This window comes from Elaeis guineensis, chromosome 1, assembly GCF_000442705.2.
Source record: "Elaeis guineensis isolate ETL-2024a chromosome 1, EG11, whole genome shotgun sequence".
Classification (NCBI taxonomy): domain Eukaryota; kingdom Viridiplantae; phylum Streptophyta; class Magnoliopsida; order Arecales; family Arecaceae; genus Elaeis; species Elaeis guineensis.
Window position 1 is genome coordinate 16956103 of NC_025993.2, and position 24325 is coordinate 16980427.

The 24325-nt window shown below is 34.8% G+C and overlaps 1 protein-coding gene across 2 annotated transcripts; it reads right to left on the bottom strand.

The window, feature by feature from the left end:
- Positions 1–1125: 1125 nt before the first annotated feature.
- Positions 1126–20390, bottom strand: LOC105037975 (uncharacterized). Of its 2 annotated transcripts, none has more exons than XM_010913618.4 (20): positions 20247–20390; positions 19927–20147; positions 18732–18759; positions 16633–16733; positions 14709–14912; positions 14353–14596; positions 13048–13223; positions 11767–11849; positions 10899–10971; positions 10179–10244; positions 9976–10018; positions 8314–8453; positions 7884–8096; positions 6666–6750; positions 6299–6593; positions 5452–5713; positions 5006–5228; positions 3948–4162; positions 2479–2635; positions 1126–1730 (listed from the first exon to the last, which is right to left on the bottom strand). In XM_010913618.4, the coding sequence occupies exons 2-19, from the start codon at positions 20050–20052 to the stop codon at positions 2486–2488; spliced, it is 2727 nt and encodes a 908-aa protein (XP_010911920.3). In that variant the 5' UTR covers positions 20053–20147; positions 20247–20390; the 3' UTR covers positions 1126–1730; positions 2479–2485. The 2 variants fall into 2 exon arrangements, with proteins under 2 accessions (XP_010911920.3, XP_073107145.1); XM_073251044.1 differs by having other exon boundaries at positions 1477–1730; positions 19927–20061; positions 20247–20381.
- Between the last annotated feature and the right edge of the window lie 3935 nt (positions 20391–24325).

A 24325-nucleotide genomic window follows, 5' to 3' on the forward strand; every position in this document is an offset into this window, starting at 1 on the left:
GAGGCAGCTCTAAATTTGGACCTTTCTTTTATGCATTCCAGGACTTACCTTTCAAATAGAAATTCTTCTAATTTAATTTAAAGTGTGTCAACAAGCTTATCCCAATCTTTCAAAATATAAAATAGGCTAGTTGCTGTTCCTGTTTGGCTGTCCTTTCTTGTTGTTGATGTCTGCTAGTTGGCAGTGAGAGGACCCCTGGTACCCAATTCTCCATCCATGTTCTCCTCATCCATTTTGAATTTTCCAACAATTCAGATTAATTGTAGTTAAGAAAAAGTATCATGAAAATAAAATAGTTATTATTGAAAAATTGATTATCCATTTTTTGGCAAAAAAAGAACTATTCGTTATTGGTAATCTATGTTGCTCACGCTGATTATGTCCTATCAGGAGCATCGACAACTGCATCAAAGATGCACTAGCGATACATCACCTTTAGAATACTTAATTGGCTATTTATAAGAGATTTTCTCAGATCTATACCAAGGTATTGCTGGCAATTCTCAACTATCATGCTCTGAAAAATGAATTCTACTTTAACCTCTTGATCAACAAAATAAATTCTAGCTTGCAAGTGGTACTACCTCTGATAAAGCTAACTATGACCATCCACAGTGCTATCATTTCCTATTTGACCTCTATGCTTGATGGATCTCACCCTTCGAAATCAAAATCTCATTACCAAGGCATAGATGTTCAAAATGAAATTAAAAAATTAAATAAATTATGGGGAACTCTGAATGCCAAGAAAGATACAGGATGACCACCTGAACGAACCGACTAAAAAGACCATTTACCCAAACCGAATGTTAGCGGCTTAAGCTAAACCTATCACCGGTGCACGCTGCAAGGAGATGCACCTCAAAGTATGGGGCAAAGGATCAAGCACTTTGACTAGCCCCAATCTACTCTAATATTCTTGTTGGTAATGCATATTAAACATGTCAAATCACATTTTTTTGAGGTACGTTCCTGCAACAGGTAGAAGACATGCATGTATTGAACTAATTTAGCTGAACACACGAAAAGTTTGGCAAAAAATCTCACACCCAACTTGAGAATTGTTTCTGGCGTTGGATTAGCTCAAGCTCAGTTCCATTTGCGAGTCATCCCTAAGCAAAAATATTGAGTCAAATGCTCACAGATGTTTCACTGCTGCTTCTTTAAAGACATTTTATTGTTCAAGGGCTTATAATAAAAAGGCAGCACGCCTCGAGGCTCAGGGAAAGAAACAAGAAAACAGAATGGACAAAACTGGTGACGACGTGGTCCTTGCACATTAACTGATGGACATTGAAAACATTACATAAAAGAGATAAGGCTGAAAGGGAAGCAGCAGGCTCATTCTGGTTGCACCAAAAAATCACAATCCCTCACCGAAACATCTGTATCCTCTAGCAGGTCTCCACAAGCCTGCCAGGGACATCCTATGGTAACTCTTTTCTTAGTAAAAATGTTCTTGCACTTTGTGGAGGATGATCAAACCACAACTCTTCTCCGAATTATAGGTATGCATAACAAAATTTTCATACAGATCTTCTCAGGTACTTTACATGATCTCTTGTTACTTTATCCCAATCTCAAGCAGACAATCCATCACCCGCTGAAGGATCTATCAAGGAATACGGCCAATGTGCGGCAAAGTGTCAAAAGCTGTCAAGAAATCCACTGCCACTTGCTGAAATCTGAACATGACTTGCATATCTCTAAGGTGAACGTATATAGGGTTCCTGGAATGAAAATATAACAGCAGTGTCACGTTAGGGTTAGCAACTATCAATTTGTCCTTTGTGCAAGTTTAGGAAGCCTATTTCTGCTATCTTACAATGTGAACATATTGCATCCTACCTTTGTGAAACAACATATCACCGTAACATACATTCTTTTTCCTTTCAAATGATTTTACCTGTCAAGATTATCACCATTCCTGTGCTTTTCTTATAAAATCAACTGTATAAAAGAAACTAGCTCTAGACTAAGGTAGTCTTGGGCATCACTTCCACATTTCAATTTTCAGTTTTCTTAAAAATTAAAACCAGTTTCTCTTACAAATAAAATATAACAAAAAATCTCGTTTCATGGTCCCTTGGGTTGGGTTTGGCGGCCGTGTCAATGGTGGTGGTGGAGACGGTAGTGGCAGAGGTGGTGGCTGTGAGTGGCATTGGTTTTCAAAAACTTTGAAAACCAGATTTTCTAGTTCCTACGGTTTCACTGAGAAAGGGTTTTCAAAAATGTGGAAAATAAAACTTGGTTTACCAAACACCATTTTTGCATCGGTTTGTATTTTTGAACACAAAAACCAAAAACTGGAAACTGGAAGTGATGCCAAATGGAGCCCTAGTTGTACCAAGGATGTCACGAGCACATGTTTGATCAGAAATCTTACAAGCTATGTATGGATTGGCTATAAGCATCGAAGGATATAAGCCTCCCTAAATAAACATGCAGCACAGCATATTAATGAGAAAAAAGAGGCACCTTGTATCTAGAATTGTGAATTGCTGAGGAATGTAACAAGGCATCTAGCACTTTGAAACATTGCATCTACCCTCTGCCAAACCAAACTTTGAACATCCAGAAGCCTCTTTGCCTTGTCCTGCAGAGTTGAATGATGCCGCACTGTTTCGCCATGTATCTGTTTAAAAATGGTAAAGATAATGCATTCAGAGAAAACCTGTATATATTTTAAAAATCCAGAGGATAAAACAATTCCTCAGAAGCATTTGCTTTGAAGATTTTGCTCTACGATCACCATCATGGAGAGAGAGAGACTGTCATTATAATTCCGAAAACTTTCAGCGAGAATACCGCTCAAGCACTTCTACAACTGATCTCGCTAGTGAAAAAAAATGCAAAAATCAAATCCGCAAGCATTTCAAAAGATGAAGGTCATATAATTTTTGAAATTAGTTTTAGGTTGGCATGTGTATATACATACGTATGCATGTATCTATGTATATGTATATGTATGTGTGCGTGCATCATGTGTGTACGTGCTTATATATATATATATATACACACACACACACACACACACATGTAGTTTTTACACAACCAGAAAACTACATGGAAAAGAACCATAACCATAACCAACAAATCATAATCCATTCACTTGGAGTATCGCATCTCCAATGGCTTTTTGAATCCTTTCTAGCCAATTCTAGTTTTCTTGACCTCCTCTTGTTTTACATAGAAACCCAATCCCCACACTACAAAGCCACTTCCAGCCTCCAACAGATACAGCCACCCACTTCAACCGCTAGTATCATTTCATCTTCTACTACTAGCACACCCTGAAACTCTTACCGCATTGTCTTCGTCTTTAAAACTTCTACTAAAATTTAATTTGTAAATAGAAGTTCCATGGCAACTCCACATAAACATCACTGCATTCACGAGCCCCAAATACCAAAACAAAATGTTCCTTCAAGAAAATAAATTCACCTCATACTCTCTACAGGTGTTGAGTATATCACTGTCCCAAATGTAGTACTGGTACTGACAGAGCCAGACAATTCTCACCATACAACTCACAAGTTCCAAACATGGTTGATAAACAATATTGGCATACAAATGCTTCCTATGTGGGTCTCACTTTTCCCAAAAAGATAAAAATAACAGCTCTGCACTCATTTGAGTATCTTAAATATACCCACTAAATGTACCAAAATATTAATAAATATCACTACTGATCTCCAAAATAATCTTAAATTGTGCTTAAAGATGCAACAACCTGTTCCAAGCACCACATACTGAAACAACATAATCACAGCATTAATCTAGCAGAAACAATGTCGGCAAAGAGGCATCCATGTAACAGAGCAAAGAAAAGAAAAAAAAGAAAAAGAAAAAGAAAAACTCATTACGTGCAAGTTTCTGAATTTTCATATCTAAGTGAAAACATGAAACTAGCATTGGAAAACAAGGAAAGAAACATTAATACATACCTTAAGAAACAATCTAATAACTGCTTGGATAAATTCAAAGTTATTTCTGGAGGAAAGCTCATGAATAAAATAGTCCAAAAGCAGTCCAATAGAATGCAACTCTGGCCTCTGATCTATATTTTGCAAACCTTCATCATCTATTATCTGCAGCATACGAAGCTCCACATCTAGAGTCGAGGGCGATAAACTTTTAATATAGTCCGTGAATGCTGAAACTGCAAAAGAAGAAAAATAGAACTTCACTATGAAAACCACAGAAGGAATACAGATGTACAATAAACAGAACGAAAATTAATAACAGGCTGATGACACTTGAGGAGGCGTTCAGACACCTCACTCAGACACCTGTTGAATGTCTTATATATGGAAATTATATGCACTTGGAATGGTGGCCATATAATACAGGATACTGCAGCTCAGTTAAATGATGATTTGAGATATCACAGAAATCTTTGACATTGCAGAAACAGTGGCCTCTTTAATACTGTGTTCTCATTTCCTCCATTTCGTTATATCAGCTGATTTGATAATCTCAACTTTCGTACCCCACATATATGACACAAACAGGATAACTCAGATTCACATGTCCCATTAATTTGTATCCAAGAGCCTTTACATCTTTTTTATTTTTTTCTACAATTTTTCATCTAAAGACATGATGCAAGTTCAGGAACTGCATAGCCGACATACCAGTAACTTGAAAACAGCTACACTTTTTAGCAAAGTCTAGGAAATTATTGATCAGACTTGCAGTATATATTTTCTTAAAGAAGATAGACTATTTTGTCTCAAATATAATAAGGCTGAATAAATTAACCTTTGTATGTTTCTTCCCTAGAATTAAGGCGTTTTAAGCATTGTTTATTCACACCCTTGATAAAACTAGCACCAATCAACTGATGACAACTGAATGAAATTAACAAAGATGTGTAGGAAACACAACTTTGGAATTATGATACTGGTTATGGAAGACACCCTCTTCCCATATTTCCAAATATTGCATTCTCAAGTTCAAAGTGCATGCACAAGTAAATACAGACAATCTAAAATGCACTTACAATTTCTGGTGTCTGCACAGGACTGTAGCAGCAGAATAAACTGCGAAGATAAATCAATTTTTTTGTTATTATGCATCAGCTCATTATTTTTGTTTTTTTTTTCTTGATTGATAGCAGCCACATTAGGTTGAAACAATATTTCTCCTGAAAGAGATGGAATTGATGGCAAGAAGAAAGGCGCTTTTTCTGGCTTCTTTGGCGGCTCAACTGGCTTGTTACGCAGCTGAAAATTGTTATAAAACAATGAAATAAAGCCTTAATCCAAAGGTGGATATCATAAGCAATAAAAACACATGCCATACATTGATAAGCATAAAGCAGTTTAAAATAATTGTAAAGATAATACTTCAAGGGGGAAAAGATTTTACTTAACTTGAAAAACTATGCCATGTAAAAATGTAAAATCAACAGTCCATAGAGTTTGACAAAAATATTCCAATACGAACCTTTATAATGTCTAAATTAGTTAAACTTTGCCACTGGCTCCTGGGGAGCAAGGACAGTGTGATCAGATTAGGCATTTGAAGATTAGGATAAGGAACAGGGTGAGCTTTTTCTATTTGATATGGATCTCCTGAAGCACGAATCGATTCATCTTCTTCAGATCCTTCTTTCGAAGAAGCAGATGGCATTTGGACTTTCCGAACTTCTTTCCCACTTCCATAGAAATCGATATGGGATGATCCAGAGAACATTGCCTGATTAGCCCTGATAACCAGACACAGATCTTGAGACTCCAAAAACAAAGCAGATGTCAAAACAAAATTTACTCTTGGACCATGAGAAATAACAAAACATACTCACTGTTCGTAATGCAAAACAACAAAGAGAAACAAACAGGAATGTTTGTACATCATAAGAATGCAACAATAAGAATAAGCAGATCAACGAAGATTTGAACAGGCAACTTTATGAGAATGATGGCATCTCATAAAATGAGAATATACTGCCACTATTAAATGCCAACAAAGTACAAATGGCTTTTCTCACACGAATTAGGAAAAATTGTCTAGAAATTCATAATTCTTAGCTATCCTTACACGAGGTTTTATTTAATAGTTACATATCATGTATTTGGTCAGTGCTGTGAATTACAATGCCAGTTGATAGCCCTAATTATAAAACATCATTCATTAATATATTCACAGGATTCTCAATATATTTAAGAGTTAATATATATACAGCCAGTGCTGCTAATTTCCATGCCAGCTGATAGGTTGTCTTCCTAGGTAAAAGCTGATGGCGTCATAGCAAAGGAAATTGATCTAACCAAAAAATTAAACACAAACTCACCAAAGATAGACACCATTTTGATCAACATGAGAAGTTGCCATAATATCCATGGAAGGAGACAGAGATACTGCTGTTATAGGCACATCGACACGTAATGCATCTATTTGTCTACCAAATATGACATCCCAGATTCTTAGACTCCCATCCATACTGGAGGACAGTAGCCATTTTCCATCCTCACTAAAGCACAAATCAGTGATTCGATCTGAATGACCTTCAAATTTACGAACCAACCGTAGTGCCACAACATCAAACAGACGGAGAACCATATCATCTGCTACAGTTGCTAGAAGACCTGAAGCAAAATAAAAAGTTACATATCACATGCTCCTCTTGAATACCAGATGCAAAAGAGATAGGATAGTACCATTTGTTCGGTGATATACGATTTTCGTGACACCACATCCAACTTCCCATCTAGATGTCAGTTCACGACCTTTAAAGTCCCACACCTGCAAAAAGATACATGACTCATGTTACTCTGGCATAAACAAAGTGCATCCATGCATATTAAAAATAATTCAAAAACCACTGATTCTGACAGTAACATAGTTTACGGATTTGAAAATTGAAGAAAACCTGAGGCTGAGAAAGAGGAGCTCTCTGCAATTGAGTTATCAATTCAAAAGGTAGTGCCACAGTAACCAAATCTAGAACAATAAATTAACTGCAATTTCTGACTAATAAAAAAAAAATATGAATTTTACAAATCACCTAGGTGATAAATGAATGTAAATGAAATATGAAATATTACAATAATCTGGTTGTGGAATTGCGATATATCTAGTTGGATCAATAATTTTGGTCCAATATCCAGATTCCTAAACTACACAGATTGGTCCAAATTTTCCAGAACCAAGTCTGGTTATACCTCATAATTGGGTCCATATTTTGTGAAATTATCATTTACCTAACCCATTTGCATGTGATGGAACCATAGGATTCTAGCAACATCCAGGACTGATCATAGCAAGCTGTGTTCAGCTAGAGAGAGTTAATCAAAGAGATGGTAACACGGTCACACAAGGCAGGATGACTTGTCTGAATGGATTCATAAATTAAACCATCAATTCTTGGTAAAATTTATAATACCTTCACATACATCTAGTAAGTTTTAATACTTTACACACAAAAAGACTCACCAATTGGTGGCGAATAGTGTAGTAGCCTATTACCAAGCAAATGTACATCAAAATATACACATGGAGCCTAGCTTTTGTTGTTTTAATTTCTTGGATGAGTATGCGAGACTGCATATCTATAATTTGCACTCATTCACTCCTAGTAGAATGATAAGCTGATTTTCTTATATTTGGCATATAGCAGATTCCCCCCAGTACTTGAAAGTCTCATGTTATCAGAGGTCAGAAAAATATTGCACGAGACTGAACCAAACTAGGAACAGTCCCAATGCTAGAATAAATATCATGTGTACTTCTGTTTGAGAAATATTCAAATGAACACCCCACTAAAAGAAAATTAGGTTTAAGCAAAAAAAAAAAAAAAGGCCAAACCAGTACTATCTGCAAGATAGAGATATAACATAATATTTAAAAAAAAAAAAAGCACAATTTGAGAAACAGACCTTGATATCACCCTGGTATCCTACACTTATTATAATGCTGTTTCTAGCGTCACAAGCTACTCCAACAACTTCCCCATCATGTGCACACTGCCTTGCCTCAGAAATATCCACGTAACTGCCTCGGCTAATTCCTGATTGAAGGTTAAATCTTTCAATCCAACCGCCTTCAGTGCCCAAGATGGCAAAATTACCACATGCACTTATTGCACAGGCCTGTCACACCATTAAAAATATAAACAAATTGACTTCACCTACACATTAAACAACAGTATCTGCAGTACTATGAGCAAATGTTGATGTTTTCTCCACTATGGAGGTGCTAAATAACCCTAAGAAACTACCATTGTTGATGTATCTCCAAGACTGATAAATTCTTAGCTGGAACCAGGTGAGAAGATAATGGATCTGTAGAGTTTATAAAATAGTATACCTTAACCGGTGTCTGGTTGTCTGTAGATGGTGTCAGAATATGCTCACCAAGAACAAAGTTCTGAAGTCGCCATACATATGCCCGTGGAGTATCCATGTGACAAGTGACAACGTTGCACCAATCACGCTCACGAATCTCAGCTAAAATAGATTTTTTTACAAACAAATCACTAAACAGAACTTGGGCCATCTTGCAAAATATTATCTTGAAATTCATAATACCTCTCAGAACAAAATGCAAAGCAACTATAAACCAGAAAAGTAATAAATAGATCATGAAATAATAGATATTTGAAACAAATTACCAATCTATAACTTGCTGAACAAGTGAAATATATCATCAAACTATTGAAGATCCTAGGGTCTGATATGACCCTTCATGTCACACAACCAAAAAGAAAATGCTTGACTGGTTCCAGTCAGAACTGCTGACACAATCTCTAGGAACATTGTCATGAGGTTAATAGCTAATGATCAGGTATGACTAACTAGCTAGTAGCTACTGCAGTTAAATTTCAGCTAACTGCAAAGGGAAGGGGAATTGATGCTCTTCCATGAAATCCCAACTTCCAAAAAAAGATTTCATATCCCACTGATTTCCAACTCACAATATTCTAGAATAACCATGAACTGATATGGGCATGAGGTACTAGCAAGGATCTGACGAAGGACTAGGATGCTTAACTAATGAACTAGTTCAGATCATAGAATGACAATATAAATTAGGCTTTAGAGGACAAACACTATAATATACATACAGAAACATATATTATGTGTTCAACAACTTGTCCCAATCAAAGACATATGGTGAAGGATCCCACATTATAAGGAAAATCCATTAGCAGGGAAATGAGCTGATTACTGATAAGACCCAAAAGAGATGTCATCTGAGAGGAACTGTTAAGAATATTTCTTGCCCTAGAAAATGTCATCCACTTCACGTTAGAGGAAAGATGTTGCATCATCATCACCAGGATCACCACTTCCATAATTGTCACAATTGTCAATCAAGCATCTTCTCTTCCATCAAATCATAAAGTCTACCATTTAACTTCATTAAAACACTCAAATCCATGAAACATGTGCAACTCTTCATCAAACGTTATCCATGCACCAAAATAAAATTCCAAATAACTCACATGTGCACTGCACATGCCTAAACAAATATTATAAATGCTGAAGGAGTATGTCAAACAAAAGCACTCAAATAACCAAGGTGCAAGTATATAAGCAACTTGAGACAGATATAAGCCCTCAAACAATGTAATCAATGATGCCCAGTGAACTTTGACACATGGCACATCACTGCTACCGGCATAAAAATCCATCATGCAATGCGTGGTTGGCAAGTGGCTAGACCTGGAACGGCCAAGCATGTCAGCAAACATGAACACCTAACAGTTTTAGGCTTTAGGCAAAATAATGTATCCACCATGTCATATTCTAAGGTGGGATTTTGTATGCTTGCATAAAACCTTTGATCTCCATATGAATTAAGAAAGGGACGTCTCCTGACCTTCCCATGCCCTTGCAAATGCATCATGCCAGAATATGCATCGTGCAAGCATAATGTCTATAGTTCATGCATTAAGGACGCCTCAGACCAAAAACTGACAGGACAAGTTCATAGCCATAAAAATGACATCCAGAGGGAAATCCATACCAAAATCAAATGCAATGACAGGCTTCAGTTTGATCTCTTCTTCCTGTGAGTTGGCAAATAAAGATATTGACGATTACTTGGCAATCTTACACATAGCGTAAACATAAAAGAAATGAAGAGGCACATAAACAGTCCCTCACTGAAAACAGTTATAAAAAAGATATACTAACAAATAATGAACTGTTTGTTTTTCCTAAGCATACCTTTGATCTAAGTTTCTTGGCTCTTTTAGTCACATGCCGCTGAGAAAGCTCCCTACTTTGTTGATCCTGCTCAACAACAATAAATACAGTGACATGCAGACAAAAACCAATTGACATCTTGCTTAGGAATATTGCCAATATTAACCAAAAACAAGTGTAATCATAATACTCTCCCACATAAATCAAATGAGCCTAACAACCATTTATGTACTTACTCTAGGTGCAGCTGATTTGCACTGAACTGTTTTTTTTTTTTTTTTTTGCCTTTAAAAAGATTTATCCTTTTCGATTTTTAGTACTTCACCATAGTCTTTTATATTCTAGTAGCCATACGAGAATTCTGGATTTTCTCAAAATTTGTTTTTGTAAAACCAGGCTGGTGAAGTCAAACAAGGCTACTTTACATTCTAGTGGTTGATGCATTATGTGAACTCATCTAAGAAAGAGTTTCCTTACAATGGAAAAGCAAGAAGGAGCCAGGAACATGTAAAATAGAATTGTATTAGCTCCAGTAATAAGAACACAGAATGCATGGCTCCGAACAAAATATCAAAGTCAGGTGGCCTGAGATTAAGCGTACAACTAGGTAAGTGGACTTTTTTGAAGCACTAAAATACATAGAGATCATAGAGTAGACCATGTTTACTTAAAGTTATCATAATTGAGCAGAGCAGAAGTGCGAAAAACAGCAATAAAAAAGAAAAAAAAAAAGAGCAAAACCTGAATGACAGAGAAAAGACGAAAAGCACGATCCTGACCAGCTGATAAAATGTATCTTCCATTTCCATAGAATCTGGTAGCATCAGAGATCCCATGAATCAGTACAGTCAACCATTTAGATATAAGTCATCAATTACCCTTAACAGAAAACACCTAGAGTTCGACAAGGCACTCCAAAAGAAATTCAGATATTGAAATTTAGTGGTACTAAACAAATTACAAACTTATCGATCAATTGATAACAGCATGAAACCAACAAAGAAGATGAACGCATCTGAACATACAAAGAAATAGGATCCAAGTGAAAATTTAAGTATGTTCAAGTGTCATCATTGTCAACTATCCTCGAGTGAGTACACAGAGTATCCCTTTCAAAAATGGCTAACAAGAATACAACATGCACAGACAAGGTTCTTCATAAACAGCAATTTGAAACCATTAGCTCCTTCCTAAAGCTTTCATCCAGATATGGTAAAAATTAAAATTCAGGATTAGCTTATCAAGCTGTGCTTTCACCATAAAATTGCAGTGAATTTTTCCAAAAGGGCCTAAAAGCATGGAAGAGAGTTCTTGCAAGATAAAAACAAGGAGAGAATACAAAATCATAAAGACCTCAAAACAATCCAATTCTCAACTGGTTGCGAGATTCTGGAGATGGAAAATAAATTAAACCATCAATGCAGTAAATCAAACCGCCAGAATGCTATGATTTAAACGTAGGAAGCAATGAATGGCACAGGCAAAAAAATTGGAGAATTTTTATAGGATAACAATGTCGTTATCTGGAAAAGCATATAATTATGAAACTAACATGATAAGTTAACAAATATCACACATAAAGAGCAAGTCATGGGACTAATTGTTTCACCTTATGCACCGCGGTGGAGCGCTATGACCACTTCGAAAGCGTAAAAGACGAGCATCCCCATCAGTTGTATCAAATATCCACATCTATCAGAAAAGACAGATGGTTTGAATAATTCCAGTTAAAATAAGTAACAAATGTTATAACTTGTAAGAATATTAAAACAAATAAATCAAAATAGCTAATGCCTGAAGACCATTCAATAGATGATAATACATTAATTCTTTCAAGTGTGGGATGATATCAAAGCTCCATATACAGAAGAAAAATAAGTTACATGTTAATGTAGAATAAAAATGGGTTGCATGCACTCTTGCCAATATTTAGTACTTTTGGTCTGACAATATGTCAGTTTAATTGGAAAAATAACAAGTTACATTCAATGAATGAATGAGAAAACATCATGGATTTTTGGATATCTCTGTCATATACTAAGACTTCCATCATACCGACGCATTGCAATCATTGGAACTATATCATAGTTATGAGTGGATGACTATGATTGCCTTTTAGCAAATAAAAATAAGTTTTTTGTAGTTTGATCCGGCAAGCAAAAACAAGAAATTTAGAATGGAAGCAGACATATGGGCATGTCAAAGCCTAAATTTGATCCAAGAAGCAAGAATTCATGTCTCAACAAAAAATCCTTCGGGACACCAAGATAGGGTACCATCCGCCGTCTCGCTAGCATCTCAGCATCCCGATTGGGATGTCTTGGGACATCTTCTATCCCAAGTATCGGGATGGGATGGGACAGGACGGGACGGCAGCACGTCCCGTTCCATAGGAAATTTGAGACAACTCCATCCTACGAGATTTAAAACCCTGCCAAGGAGAACCTAAACCCTGCCAATTCTAGGATACAAAAATGACATCCATCATCACCAGAGACAAGTCCCAAAATTGATAATCACTTCAACAACCAAATAACCAGTTAAGCTTAGAAGCCTGCATCTGATTACATGAATCACTACCCAACAACCACTTCCAATCCTTTTATTCAAGAAGAAACAAAAATACTTTTAATGATCCAAAGCAACAATTAATAATTGAGACAAAAACTAATATCCCTGGAGACCTAAAAGAGTACAAGAGAAGGGATGTCAGTAACCAACAATAACCTATTCGGACCTCACTTAAACCTCCAATATTTACCTGCTTCAGTTACTTAAGTGTAAACCTCCAAGCATGACATTGCATAAACTAACCAACAGCTAGCATTTGCGGTATATAAGAAAAAATGTATACAAATATACCAAAAAGTACAACATGTAAACTTCTTACTTTTATTGAATTATCTGCAGCAGAACTCATAAGAATAGGTTCATTAGCCAAAAAATGGAGTGATATTATTGAACCATCATGAGCTTCCCTGATGACTGATTGTAGTCTTCTTTTCTCCAGATTCCATATGCTTATAATGCCTGATGAACCCCCAGAGGCCAGAAGAGGTTGTCCATCTAGCACAATGAGAGAATAAATGCAACAAAAAGTAATCATAATTAACTGTCAGAAAACTAGTACAGGTATCTTCATTTAACACTATGAATAAGTAAAATATGAGCGAAATATGACTTTTAATGAGTCCAAAATGGTGTGCAACTTAATTAGACGCAACAAAGTATTCACCCAAATTTTGATGTCCCATTTTAGTTACTCACGATCAAGGCATAATCATATCTTAAAGTTTCTTTCATAAGTGGAAATTCATCTACTTCTATCGTTATATCAGATGTCAAACCAAAAATTCCAGGCTTAAAACTTGATATATTTAATTGACAAGCACATCTCTCCAAGTAGGAAGCAGCTAATTAAAATTACACTGGTATACAAATATGACTCGAGATCAACACATGCAATGCATGGGTGACTAAAGAGAGCCATATGATGGATGGACATAATCCTTGGATCAGTGAAATATTCATGATTAGACTTTTTTGCATTGAACTTTTTAATTTACGTTAGTTATTACACATGCCCCCACTCCAACTTATGGTTGATATACTCCTCTTTTTTGGCTCTATAGAACATAGAAAGATAACATAGACAGGTCTATGAACAAAGATGGAGTCATAACAGCGGAAAAGGCTTCTGCCAAAGTCCAGCCATATTTCACTCATAGAAATAAATAAATAAATAAATAAATAAATAAATAAATAAATAAAGGATCTTGCTGATAGGACAGTCACAGTCGACCATGCTGCGTCTGTTATGATTCTTACCCTTACAGCATTTTAGTAAGACGAAAAAAACAAAGTAGATCTTGCTATATACAAAATACACAAATTTACAAATTCCCAAACTGAAGCAGAGGTGATGGAGATGAATTCTAGTGCAATAACACAACCCAAGCATTTGCTTTATTAACATGATATATAAGCTACATCAAGCTCTCCATATGTATGGAAAAAACACAACAAACTACATGATGAAAATGAAAAGGTTTAAATATAGATGAAACAACCACATATTGATCCATATTTTAAGGGATTTAAAACAATTAGTATATAAGTAAGGTAATGCTAGAAAATATAATGCCTTATTAACTCTAACTTGTCCTTTAAACAAAACTTCAGCTGAAAAAATTACCAGTTCTGAATGATAAAGCAGTCACAGCACCACGTGTAGAATGGGTGAATGAAACTAACTCTTCATCATAACGCATGTTGTGAATGTGAATCATTCCATCAGAACAGCCAACTGCAACCACATCCAATGCAGGCGATGCAACACAACAACAAACAGATGAATTCCAGCCTTTAAATTCATAAAGTTTCTTCTTGGTGCTGATGTTCCATAATTGCAATGGACCTTCTTGGCTTCCGATAATGACCTATTTGAATCATAATCTTCAGTCCTTTATAAAGCAAGTATTTGTAATAAAAGTCAAAATTCCATGATGGCACTGCATGTGCATCAGGAATTAAAACTGAGGCTGCAGTTACCTTGTTTAAGTAAGTATCAGGATGCATTATACAGCTTGGAGAGAATTTGTCTTCTAACTGAATATGCCCAACTGGTTCAAGGTTCCCTTTCACTCTTTTAAATGCCCATATAAATGCATTACCTTTAATATCAAGGCTTAAAATATGGTCTCCAAACAAAAGTAATGAATTAACTTTTTCTTCATGTCTGCTCCATGTGGCTACCTGATTTAAAAAGTGAAATACCGGTAAAGCGACCATAGCGAAAATCAGAAAGGAAAACTAATCATAGGAGCTTTAGGAGTTGCACAGATTAAGGATAAAATGATGAAGAATGAATTGAGATGGTATAGGCATGTGCATTGAAGAACTAAGAAAGATCCAGTAAGGAGAGGTATCACTAATCTTTAATAAGGATGGAGGAGGAGGATAATACCTAACATGACATGGATAGAAGTTATGAGGGATGGTATTAAAAAGCTTAATATAACATCCCAGGCAACCTTAAATAGGATGCTTGGTGGATGAAGATACATAAAGCTAAAGAAAACCCACATAGGGGCAAGGCTTGATGACGATGATTATGGATTTGGAAGGACATGCATGCACCAGGAATGGGGTATACTTAATAAGAAGATATTAAAATTAGTTGGTCAAGGAAAAGATGCCCATGGTAAGCCACATACTCTTAAAAAATAAATAAAATAGAATGCAAAGAATGCTTAAAAGAGAGGATGGTGATAGATTTTCCATAGCTGTTAACCTTATTCCAAAGTAATATATTTTGGAAGGCAATTCCCTTCCTATAGTTTCCAACGTAGCATATCTTGTGATAAATTGTTACGATGAAGAAGATTATCTCATGAGAGAATGAAGACATCTTTTTCCTAAAAAAAATGCAGCAAAGTTGAAAAATGTAAAAAATTAAGAAAGGAAAAAAAAGTAATAAACCATACAAAGGAAGTTGCTCATAACTCATTTTACAGCATTTTTGGTCCATATATGAGAATTTTGATATGTTAAGAAGAACATATATACTCTACAAATGAAAAAAAGAATTGTAGTTAACCAGACTTCTGTTAAGCCTATAATGCCACTGCATGTTCAACCAAAAGAATAACACAATACTAAAACATGCAGGCCAGTAGAACATTCTTTGCTGATATTCCTGTCTCCTGAATGGTGAAAGATGACAACCATCTATGGTTTTTATTACAAACTCAATGGAAAGTAATATTTCAGAAGCCTGTCATGCTTCTCTTTTTGATTTTGCGTGCATGCGTGGGCGCCCGTGCTCTGTTGCAAAGCATAAGTAACCAAAATAGAAGGTAACGCATTTTGAGATCCAAATGCACTTTGTTGAGTAAAATGTGAACACAGAATACTAATAGCTTTTGGACAATGTTGGACATTAGAATGAAATAAATAAACAAGCAATAGAAGATCCTCTTAAAAAGGTAAAAAGTTGCAACCACAAATAATTCATAAGATACTGTATGAAACCACGTATTATGATGCTTCCTTAAAAATTTTCCATTACTTCTCTATATTTATTCTCCAATTCCTGTCATGATCTCTTCTAAATGCTATTCTGGTATCTGATGTCTTCATTGCTTTTCATATTAACTTTCTATTTCCAATGATTCAAAAAAAAAATCCTATACATATTCATTTTGATAACTTCTTGTTTATCTAAGCAATAAATCTTTTACAACACTCACTCAGTAGTGGTTTCGAATGAAACTTGTTGACTGGATCATATGAATCTCCAACCAGTATGTGTATCTTCATATATTGATGAAGGACAAAAATACTTCTGTAAAGGTCTACATAACTTCTATACTAGCATTGATAGAGTAAGCAGCACAATTAATAAAATATATATAACTAGAACTACAAAATACTTCAACTCAAGGCAAAAGGCGACTCTCTGCTATGTATAAACCTGCTGAGCACGTTTGAAAAGTCCAATTTCAGTTCCGAAAGCAGCAAATGTGTAAACCTTGTGGGAAGCCAGAGCTCGGATCTTCTTTGGTAATTGGGGTCCTGGAAGATATTATATGCACATGGTTAAGAAAAAAGAACAACATCAGTGTATTAGCAATAGGATGCAATAAGGACAAATTTGACAAATTAATAAACTGGTAGGGCAGGTAACAAGGTGATCAAGCATATGATAGTTTAGAGACATCCAGATCAATTGAATTTTGGTTTAGAACTTGATGCATAGGTTAGAGACCTCCAAAACACTTGGGTTTTTTTTTTTTTGTGGTTTATATTTTATGATTAGCAGTGTGGACTTTCACATTGAAAGGTATTTAATTTTCATTGACATTATTTGGAGCCAAATGAAAACAAAATAATACATGATAAGGCAACTAAGTTATTCTACTTCCGTATTTATTTAGTATAAATTTACATGTGTAAGTTCATTAAACAGGAAATTTAAAAAAAAAAAAAAAATCTCTCTTCAGGGGAAAGGGGGGGAACTCCTGCAGATTGCAGCTTCATCTCAAGGTCTTCATTTTGTACCAGATTGGATCACCTGAGAAACATATGAAGCGCTGTTTACCAGTGATCATCTTGGATTCCAAGTGACTGCAATTGGTGATATTTGGTCCATAACACCGTAAATGGTTCAGCCCATCAAGTAGTCAAGTATCTCAAGTAGTGAAAAAAATAATTTCTCAATCCTTTGAAGCATGGCTCATCATATGTTGAAAACATTATATTACAAAGTCTTCTATCAAGATATCTAATAATGGTTTGCCAAAGGGGAAAAAAAACTACCCTTGTTGATGATTTCTGGAAAGATGGTATCATTCAACTGGAAATGATTATCAACATGCGTAATCCACTGGAGCAGGTAATCTTCACTTTGAAATTTCACCCTTCTGTAATTGTTGATATTCAAGTTTTGGTTTGAAGTTTCAACCAAATCTGAAGCATTTTGGACCTTGATGAGTCAAGAATTGCATGAGTTCAACAATTCTGAGAAATGCATCCAGCTTGGTTTGAAACCAACCAAAACTGATCATGCATGCTAAGTTTAATGAAGTAGGGAATCTGATGTCATTTTTGGGCCATTTTTCATAGTATTTTTAGATGCTTGATGTCATCTTATGTAATCTCCTTGGTTGTTTTTTAAGTTTAAAGAAGGATCTTTCCTCAAAGGTGATGACTCTAGCCTTCCAAAATCAACTTCTCAAAATTAGATTCAAGATTTGCAAGTTAAAAAAAATATATATACATGTCCATTTCCGAAAATTTTTCATAAAGTCACAACTTCTCTAGATATAAGAGTTTTTTTGTGATTTTTCTGAGGGGAAGGAACAGGGGAAATTGTGGACTTAAAGGTCTGAACTCTGATTGAGCTCAAATTTAATAGATTCGTCATCTATTGACTATTAAGCTATCATCAAAAGGCACGTGCATCCAGCTTTACACTCTGAAATTATGAGATTTTTCCCCGGTTTGGGCATTGGTGGGGTAAATTTGGCCCAAAACCAGCAAGTAGTACGCTAAATGTCCCAAACAATAGAATATAATGTAAAATGATGTATTATGGTTTTTGCTGCTAGTTTTCTATTTTTCAAATTCTTTTCATTATTTACTGACCACCACTATCATAAATAGAGCCAAAGTTGCTGATTCTACAACTTGTGTGACCCAGCTTAAAGATAAAGCAAAACCTAGTTTCCAAACCTTGGTCGAGCTCTTAACTATAGATAAAGAAGTGCATTCTAATATGTATAAATGTACTTTCTTCCATAGTATGAATGAAAATCTATCTTTTTGATCCTATTGCCAGAGGTTGAAAGTAATAGGCTTAAGCCAAATTGGATAACAAAGAAAATATTTCATCAGCAATGTTTGTATGGATGAGGATTTTCATAGAAGTAGTGCAGTCTGCAGGCATGGTGACAGTCTGACAGATAAGATGAACATACAAAGGACCACATTTTAGACATCCATGTGACAAACCAACAGAAGAGAAGAACATTAATTACGCAAAAATAAAAATAATTGAAAAAAAAAACCTACCAGCGAGCACCAGTGTCAACTTAGCACACTGCCACAAGAAAAAGAAAGGAAACAATTATTCAGCATCCACATAATAAAAAACTAAAAATCAACATGCCAATTTAATTTTGCACATATGAGAGACCTATGCATATCTAAATTTATGCATTAAACGGTAAAAGGAGCACTACGTGTCCTAACTTGTAATCCAACATAAGAATACTAACCAAATAACGTTGAAGAGAAGGAAAAAAATGAAAGAACAAATGGTTTTAAAGGATATGCAGTGAGTAATATAGACATTTGATTATTAAAGTTTGTATCTTAATAAAGAGACATGCCTTAGAACAAGAGAGTTACAATTGCAACATTCAGTACTTCACAAGGTTACATATGAAGGTTTCACTTTGTGAGGGATATGCATTAAAGTAAGCAATATTCAGAGGGTGGCATGGAAAAGCACCAAAAAAAATATAAACTATCTTGTTTTTTCTTTTTCAAGAAAATTTACTCTATTGTCTATCAAAAGGATTCAAAATAATTGACCCCCCCCGCCCCCCACCCGGGAGAAAAATAAGTTCATGAAAACCATTATCATTCATGTTTGTTTGGATGTAGAGCTCAAGCTGCCATATAGTCTAAGAACAGACAATACTAGTTTCAGAAAAGTGCTTATTTCCACTATAGATCCATATACCTTGCATGATTATTGTATACAACATGGCTAGTCCATCATAAATATAAAATAATTGTAGACAGCCCCAATTAGTATATGATTGCAATATTGGATCATCTACATCAACAACTCCATATAGTCACCACTCTCCATTAGAAAAATGTGATGCCTATCTATAATTCTTATATTAACTTGATTCTTAATCATTTGGAGAATCTATGCACCACAATTATCAAAATATAATGGAACTGAAATCAAATACACTGCACATCAGAAAAAGAACAGACTAATAGTGAATAAATTTCAGTTTTTCAACAGCAAATCTTTAGTTGGCTCCTATTAAAAAAACATAGCAGGCATGTCAATTGAACCAACCTGGAAACAAATTATAGTGGACGGCCGTTAAAATTCAGCTTGCAGATTTTCAGGGCCAAGCTTATCAAACTTCGGGTGCAATTTTCTTTGATAAAGTTTCTCCATATTTAAGAGAACTCGAGACACAACCGAAAAAGAACGAACTTTACAAGATAGAAAGCTTACATCATAGATCTGCCACGCTTTTCCAACGCTGACGGTGACGAAGGTCTCGGTCCCCAGTCTCTGGACGGAGAAGGGGACACCACTAGTGATGTAACCGATTGCTCGATACGGTTCGAATATCCCCATTGCTCTTCGCTGAATTTGGGGGATAAGAAGGAAGTGGATTTGAATGCGAATATGAAGGTGGCGAAGGCAACGCGAGGTTTCTACGGCTTCCTCAGCTAGATTGGATAAAGTAGTAAGGAAGAGAGTGAAACAAGAAGAGGGGAGGAAACGGAAGGGGATACAAGGGCAGAGGCGGACAAGGAGGGAGGGCGTACCTCAAACGGCACGAGTCCAGGGGTTGTTGGTGGCGGCGCGGGTAGAGACAGCGGTCGAGTGACGGCGGATGGTGGCCGGCGGCGCAGCGGTGGAACGTTCGTTGAAGCTTCGATGGAGAGGAGAGGGAGAGAAGATAAAAGAAAACAGAGGGGGTTAGGGTTTTAGACTTTTAAGACGTGGAAATATCTAGGATGAATCCGAACTTAACAAAGACTGCCGAGGGACCTTGTATTAATTTATTTTCACAACCCAACGGCATAAAATTAGCGAAAAGCCCTCATCATATTCTATATTCTATTTAAGTTCAAAGACCCGCTCGGTGTGGACAAAAATGATCTAGTGTCGGCAACCGCACTGCCGGTACTAGGACACTTTTAACTGCGGACCAAATGATTCGACGGTCCCGAATGCGCCAAGTGTTTGTCATTTTGTTTCCGTACATGACAGTCGCGAAATTGAACTACCCCCGGCAGGCGGGGTGTTAATTTCTATTTGCTGAAAATATTAAGATCAAGTCCCTAAACATGCATTACTTTTTACTTCATTGTAAGTACAATGGTGGACTAGTATCGGCATGCGCAATGACGGGACTAGCTCCGGCAAGCGAACGGACCACCGACCACTTAATTTCATTTCAGGGAGTACGCTCACGTCCCATGTTGGGCAGGGATAGAGTATTTTTAATATAATTGAGCAAATAAATATATACTGGTAAAATCCCACAGCGATGGAAAAGGGGAAAAAAATACTTATGTACTGTTTTTAAAGTAGAAAAAGTTAGGTGGAATAAAAATTAAGAACAAAGTACTGAGATACCAAAAATTATTTTTTTTAAAAAAAAAATACAATAACAACATTACAATAATAGCCTAACTACTCTAGTAGTTAAAAATAAAATTTGAAAAAATAAATTATGTCTCTCAATCAATAAGTCCAAATCTTATTTTCAAGATAAAGCAAATAGTATATTATAAAACCGAATATGATAAAAAATAAAAACAGTTAACAAGTGTAATAAAATAATTACAGAAATTTTAAGTGCGAAGTAAAAGGCAACCAAATGAATGGATATGTAAAGAAAATTTTAAAAATAAAAAAAAATAGAAAAAAAATGAAATAACTAAAAAAATTAATCTGGATCTATTGTACTTAGTGTCCGCTGCAAAGTAAAACCTACAGATCTGATATAGGTGTAAATTATTAGGCAGTCCTAGAATAGATTAGGTATAATTCTTGTTAATATAGATCCAAAGCAAATAGAGACTCATCATTAGCTTGCTAGTCTATACCTTATCTTAATGATAATAATTGGACTATTTTGTTTCAATATTTCATCACAAGTTAATGAATCAGAAAACTAGTAAGATTAGATATTTAGGTCTTCAAGCCAGTTGGATGGCCCATAACAAGACAGGATGAAAGCAAATGGTGCCGCAAGACGTAGATTGATGATCCTAACATAAAGAACTATGATATATTGGCAATTACCAATGTCCCAAAATACAATATGATAGGAGTAAAGAGAACCAAGAGGTTACCAGTTTCTTGTTAATTTCTTTTCTATTTCCATTATAGGAAGAGATGGGAGAGACTGCCATATACTTACACAGCATGAAGAATTTAAATAGATATTTTTCCCAATATATCTACTAGATACGTGTAGAAGGATTAGCGTGCCCATGTTTCTTTGGTGACCAAATGCCCTTCTTGTAGATGGACCTTGCTGTGGAACTAATTTCTCTCTCTTATCACAGTCTCTCAAGTAGGGTTGTTGTCACTCCAACTTGTAAACAATACCCAATTAAACCTAATGATTAATGGGTTGACCATGGAGTCAAGTTAGACTCACTAAACTTTACGTTGAGAATAGGTTTGAGGTTTAATCTGACCCAAACTTGCACAGATTACTTGATTTAAGGTCATAACTATTGGGAACTCAAAACTAGTCCCCTACTTAATAAGATTTTTTTTATTTCATCATCATCAGTAAGGCATACATGCATGAATACATATATGCATGCATGTATATAGACATGTATATGCATGTACATATATAATATTAGTTTTATGCTCTTTAATAAAAAAAATTAAAAGCAATGGCATGTTAGAGCATATTCTGGAATTTATGCGTGATTTTGAGTAAAACATATATGTTCATTTTAGTATATTGTTATTATGTAATTAACCATCAAGTGCTTGCAGTTCGGTATTTAATTTCTATAGTATGTACTAGATATTATATTGATGCTTTGCAAAGTATAGATCGTTTAACTTGATTAAATCTTCAAGTATAATAGTTGAAACTTGATGTGCATTGGGATCTAACCTCCACCTAACTCAAACAGACGACATGTTTTTATTGCCCAAACCTGGACCTAATTGGATCTTTCAAAAGACCCTGTATAGAATAAAAGTTGGACTCAGAACCTCAATAGGTACAGGTTTGGATTTGGTAAAACCTAGATCTGACTTGATCTAATAGCACCCCCATTCTCAAGCAACCTTATTGTTGGAATGGAGGCTCTAATTCATAATGGTGAGACAAATATGAATAAGGTAGAGGGGGGAGGAAACAAGAGCAAGGAGAGGATTGTGATGGATATTGAGGGGAAAAGTAAATTAATAAGCAAAGGAGACATGGGCATATTTGGTAAATTGAAACTTATATGGAGGTGGAGGAATTGAAGGTGTTGTTGCCTCCTCTCAAGCTGTCCCTCTTTTTGTGCGGGAGCTGGCGAATTTGTGGGGAGTAGGAAATAAGCATAGGAAGACTGAGCAAGTCTGACTTATTTTTCCCTTGTTTTTGTTTTCTTTGCTCATCTAAAATGAAGAGTTTTCGGGTCTCCTACTCTTTGTAGATTTTTCTTCCCTTGGGCCCCACATGGCATTCTCTTAAGTGGTTCAAGGAGGCACAAAATCTCTTTTCAATGATTTAAGGTGTTTGGTAAAAATTTTAAAATAGCTTTCTAAATCCTCTCAAAATCAAAAAAAAAAAAAAAAAAGACTTACCTCCAATTTGGAAGTTTGGTGTAAAAGCTCTATTTGAGATACGTCAGGATTTTTTTTTTTTAATAATGGAAGAGGGGACTATAAAAATTTATCCAGAAACCCGATTCAAGTTTTGGCAATGAAACTTTTTAAAAGTTAATTTAAAATATTTTTTATTATCGTAACCATTTAAATTAGAGTTTTTATATCATAATCATACAGATAAAGATTTTGAATTTATTTATTATATTACTAAAATTAAAATATAAAAATGATAAATTAATAATATTATATAATAACAATTTTGATAGTATAATATAATATAATAATGATACTATACAATATTATATTAGACATAATAATATTGAATTATATTAATAATAATATTATGTTATTATCATTATTATTTTTCTAATATAATCATTACACTATTATAGTTTAATGCCTTTATAATATGTTATTAAAATAATGGCATCATATTATATTATAATAATATTTCTATAATATAATGATATTATAGAAATACTGTTATGTATAATAATAAATATAATTTTTTAATATTTTATGGAGATTAAAATATTAAAATAAAAATTTATAAATTAAGGGTACATTATAATAGTAGCATTTTGATATTACAAACAATTTAATAATTGAAGTAATATGCAATATTTTTTAGTTGCTATTCCCTAATACTAAAAATATTTTCTTAATTTTATTACTAGACAGATGCTAGAGTTTCACGATATTTCAAAAATATAGTTATAAAATAATTAATAACTTTTATTAAAAGTTCTACTAGCGAAAGCTTTACTTCCTGCAGCAATGCTAGATAAGATCTCATTTAGTCCCTCTCTTATACTTAATCATATGTCATATACAAAATTAAAGGCAAAGTTGACATAATTTTCTTGGTGTGCATGAGTCAAAGAGAGAAAGTGTATATTATTTGTACTAATACATATTCATTAAAAGAAAAGTGGCATTCATTAAGAATAATACTCTTATTATGAAAATTAACTTGTGGGTTCCTATGGATGTTATTCTAATATCAACAATTTCAAATATATTATTTATATTTTGAATTTTGATA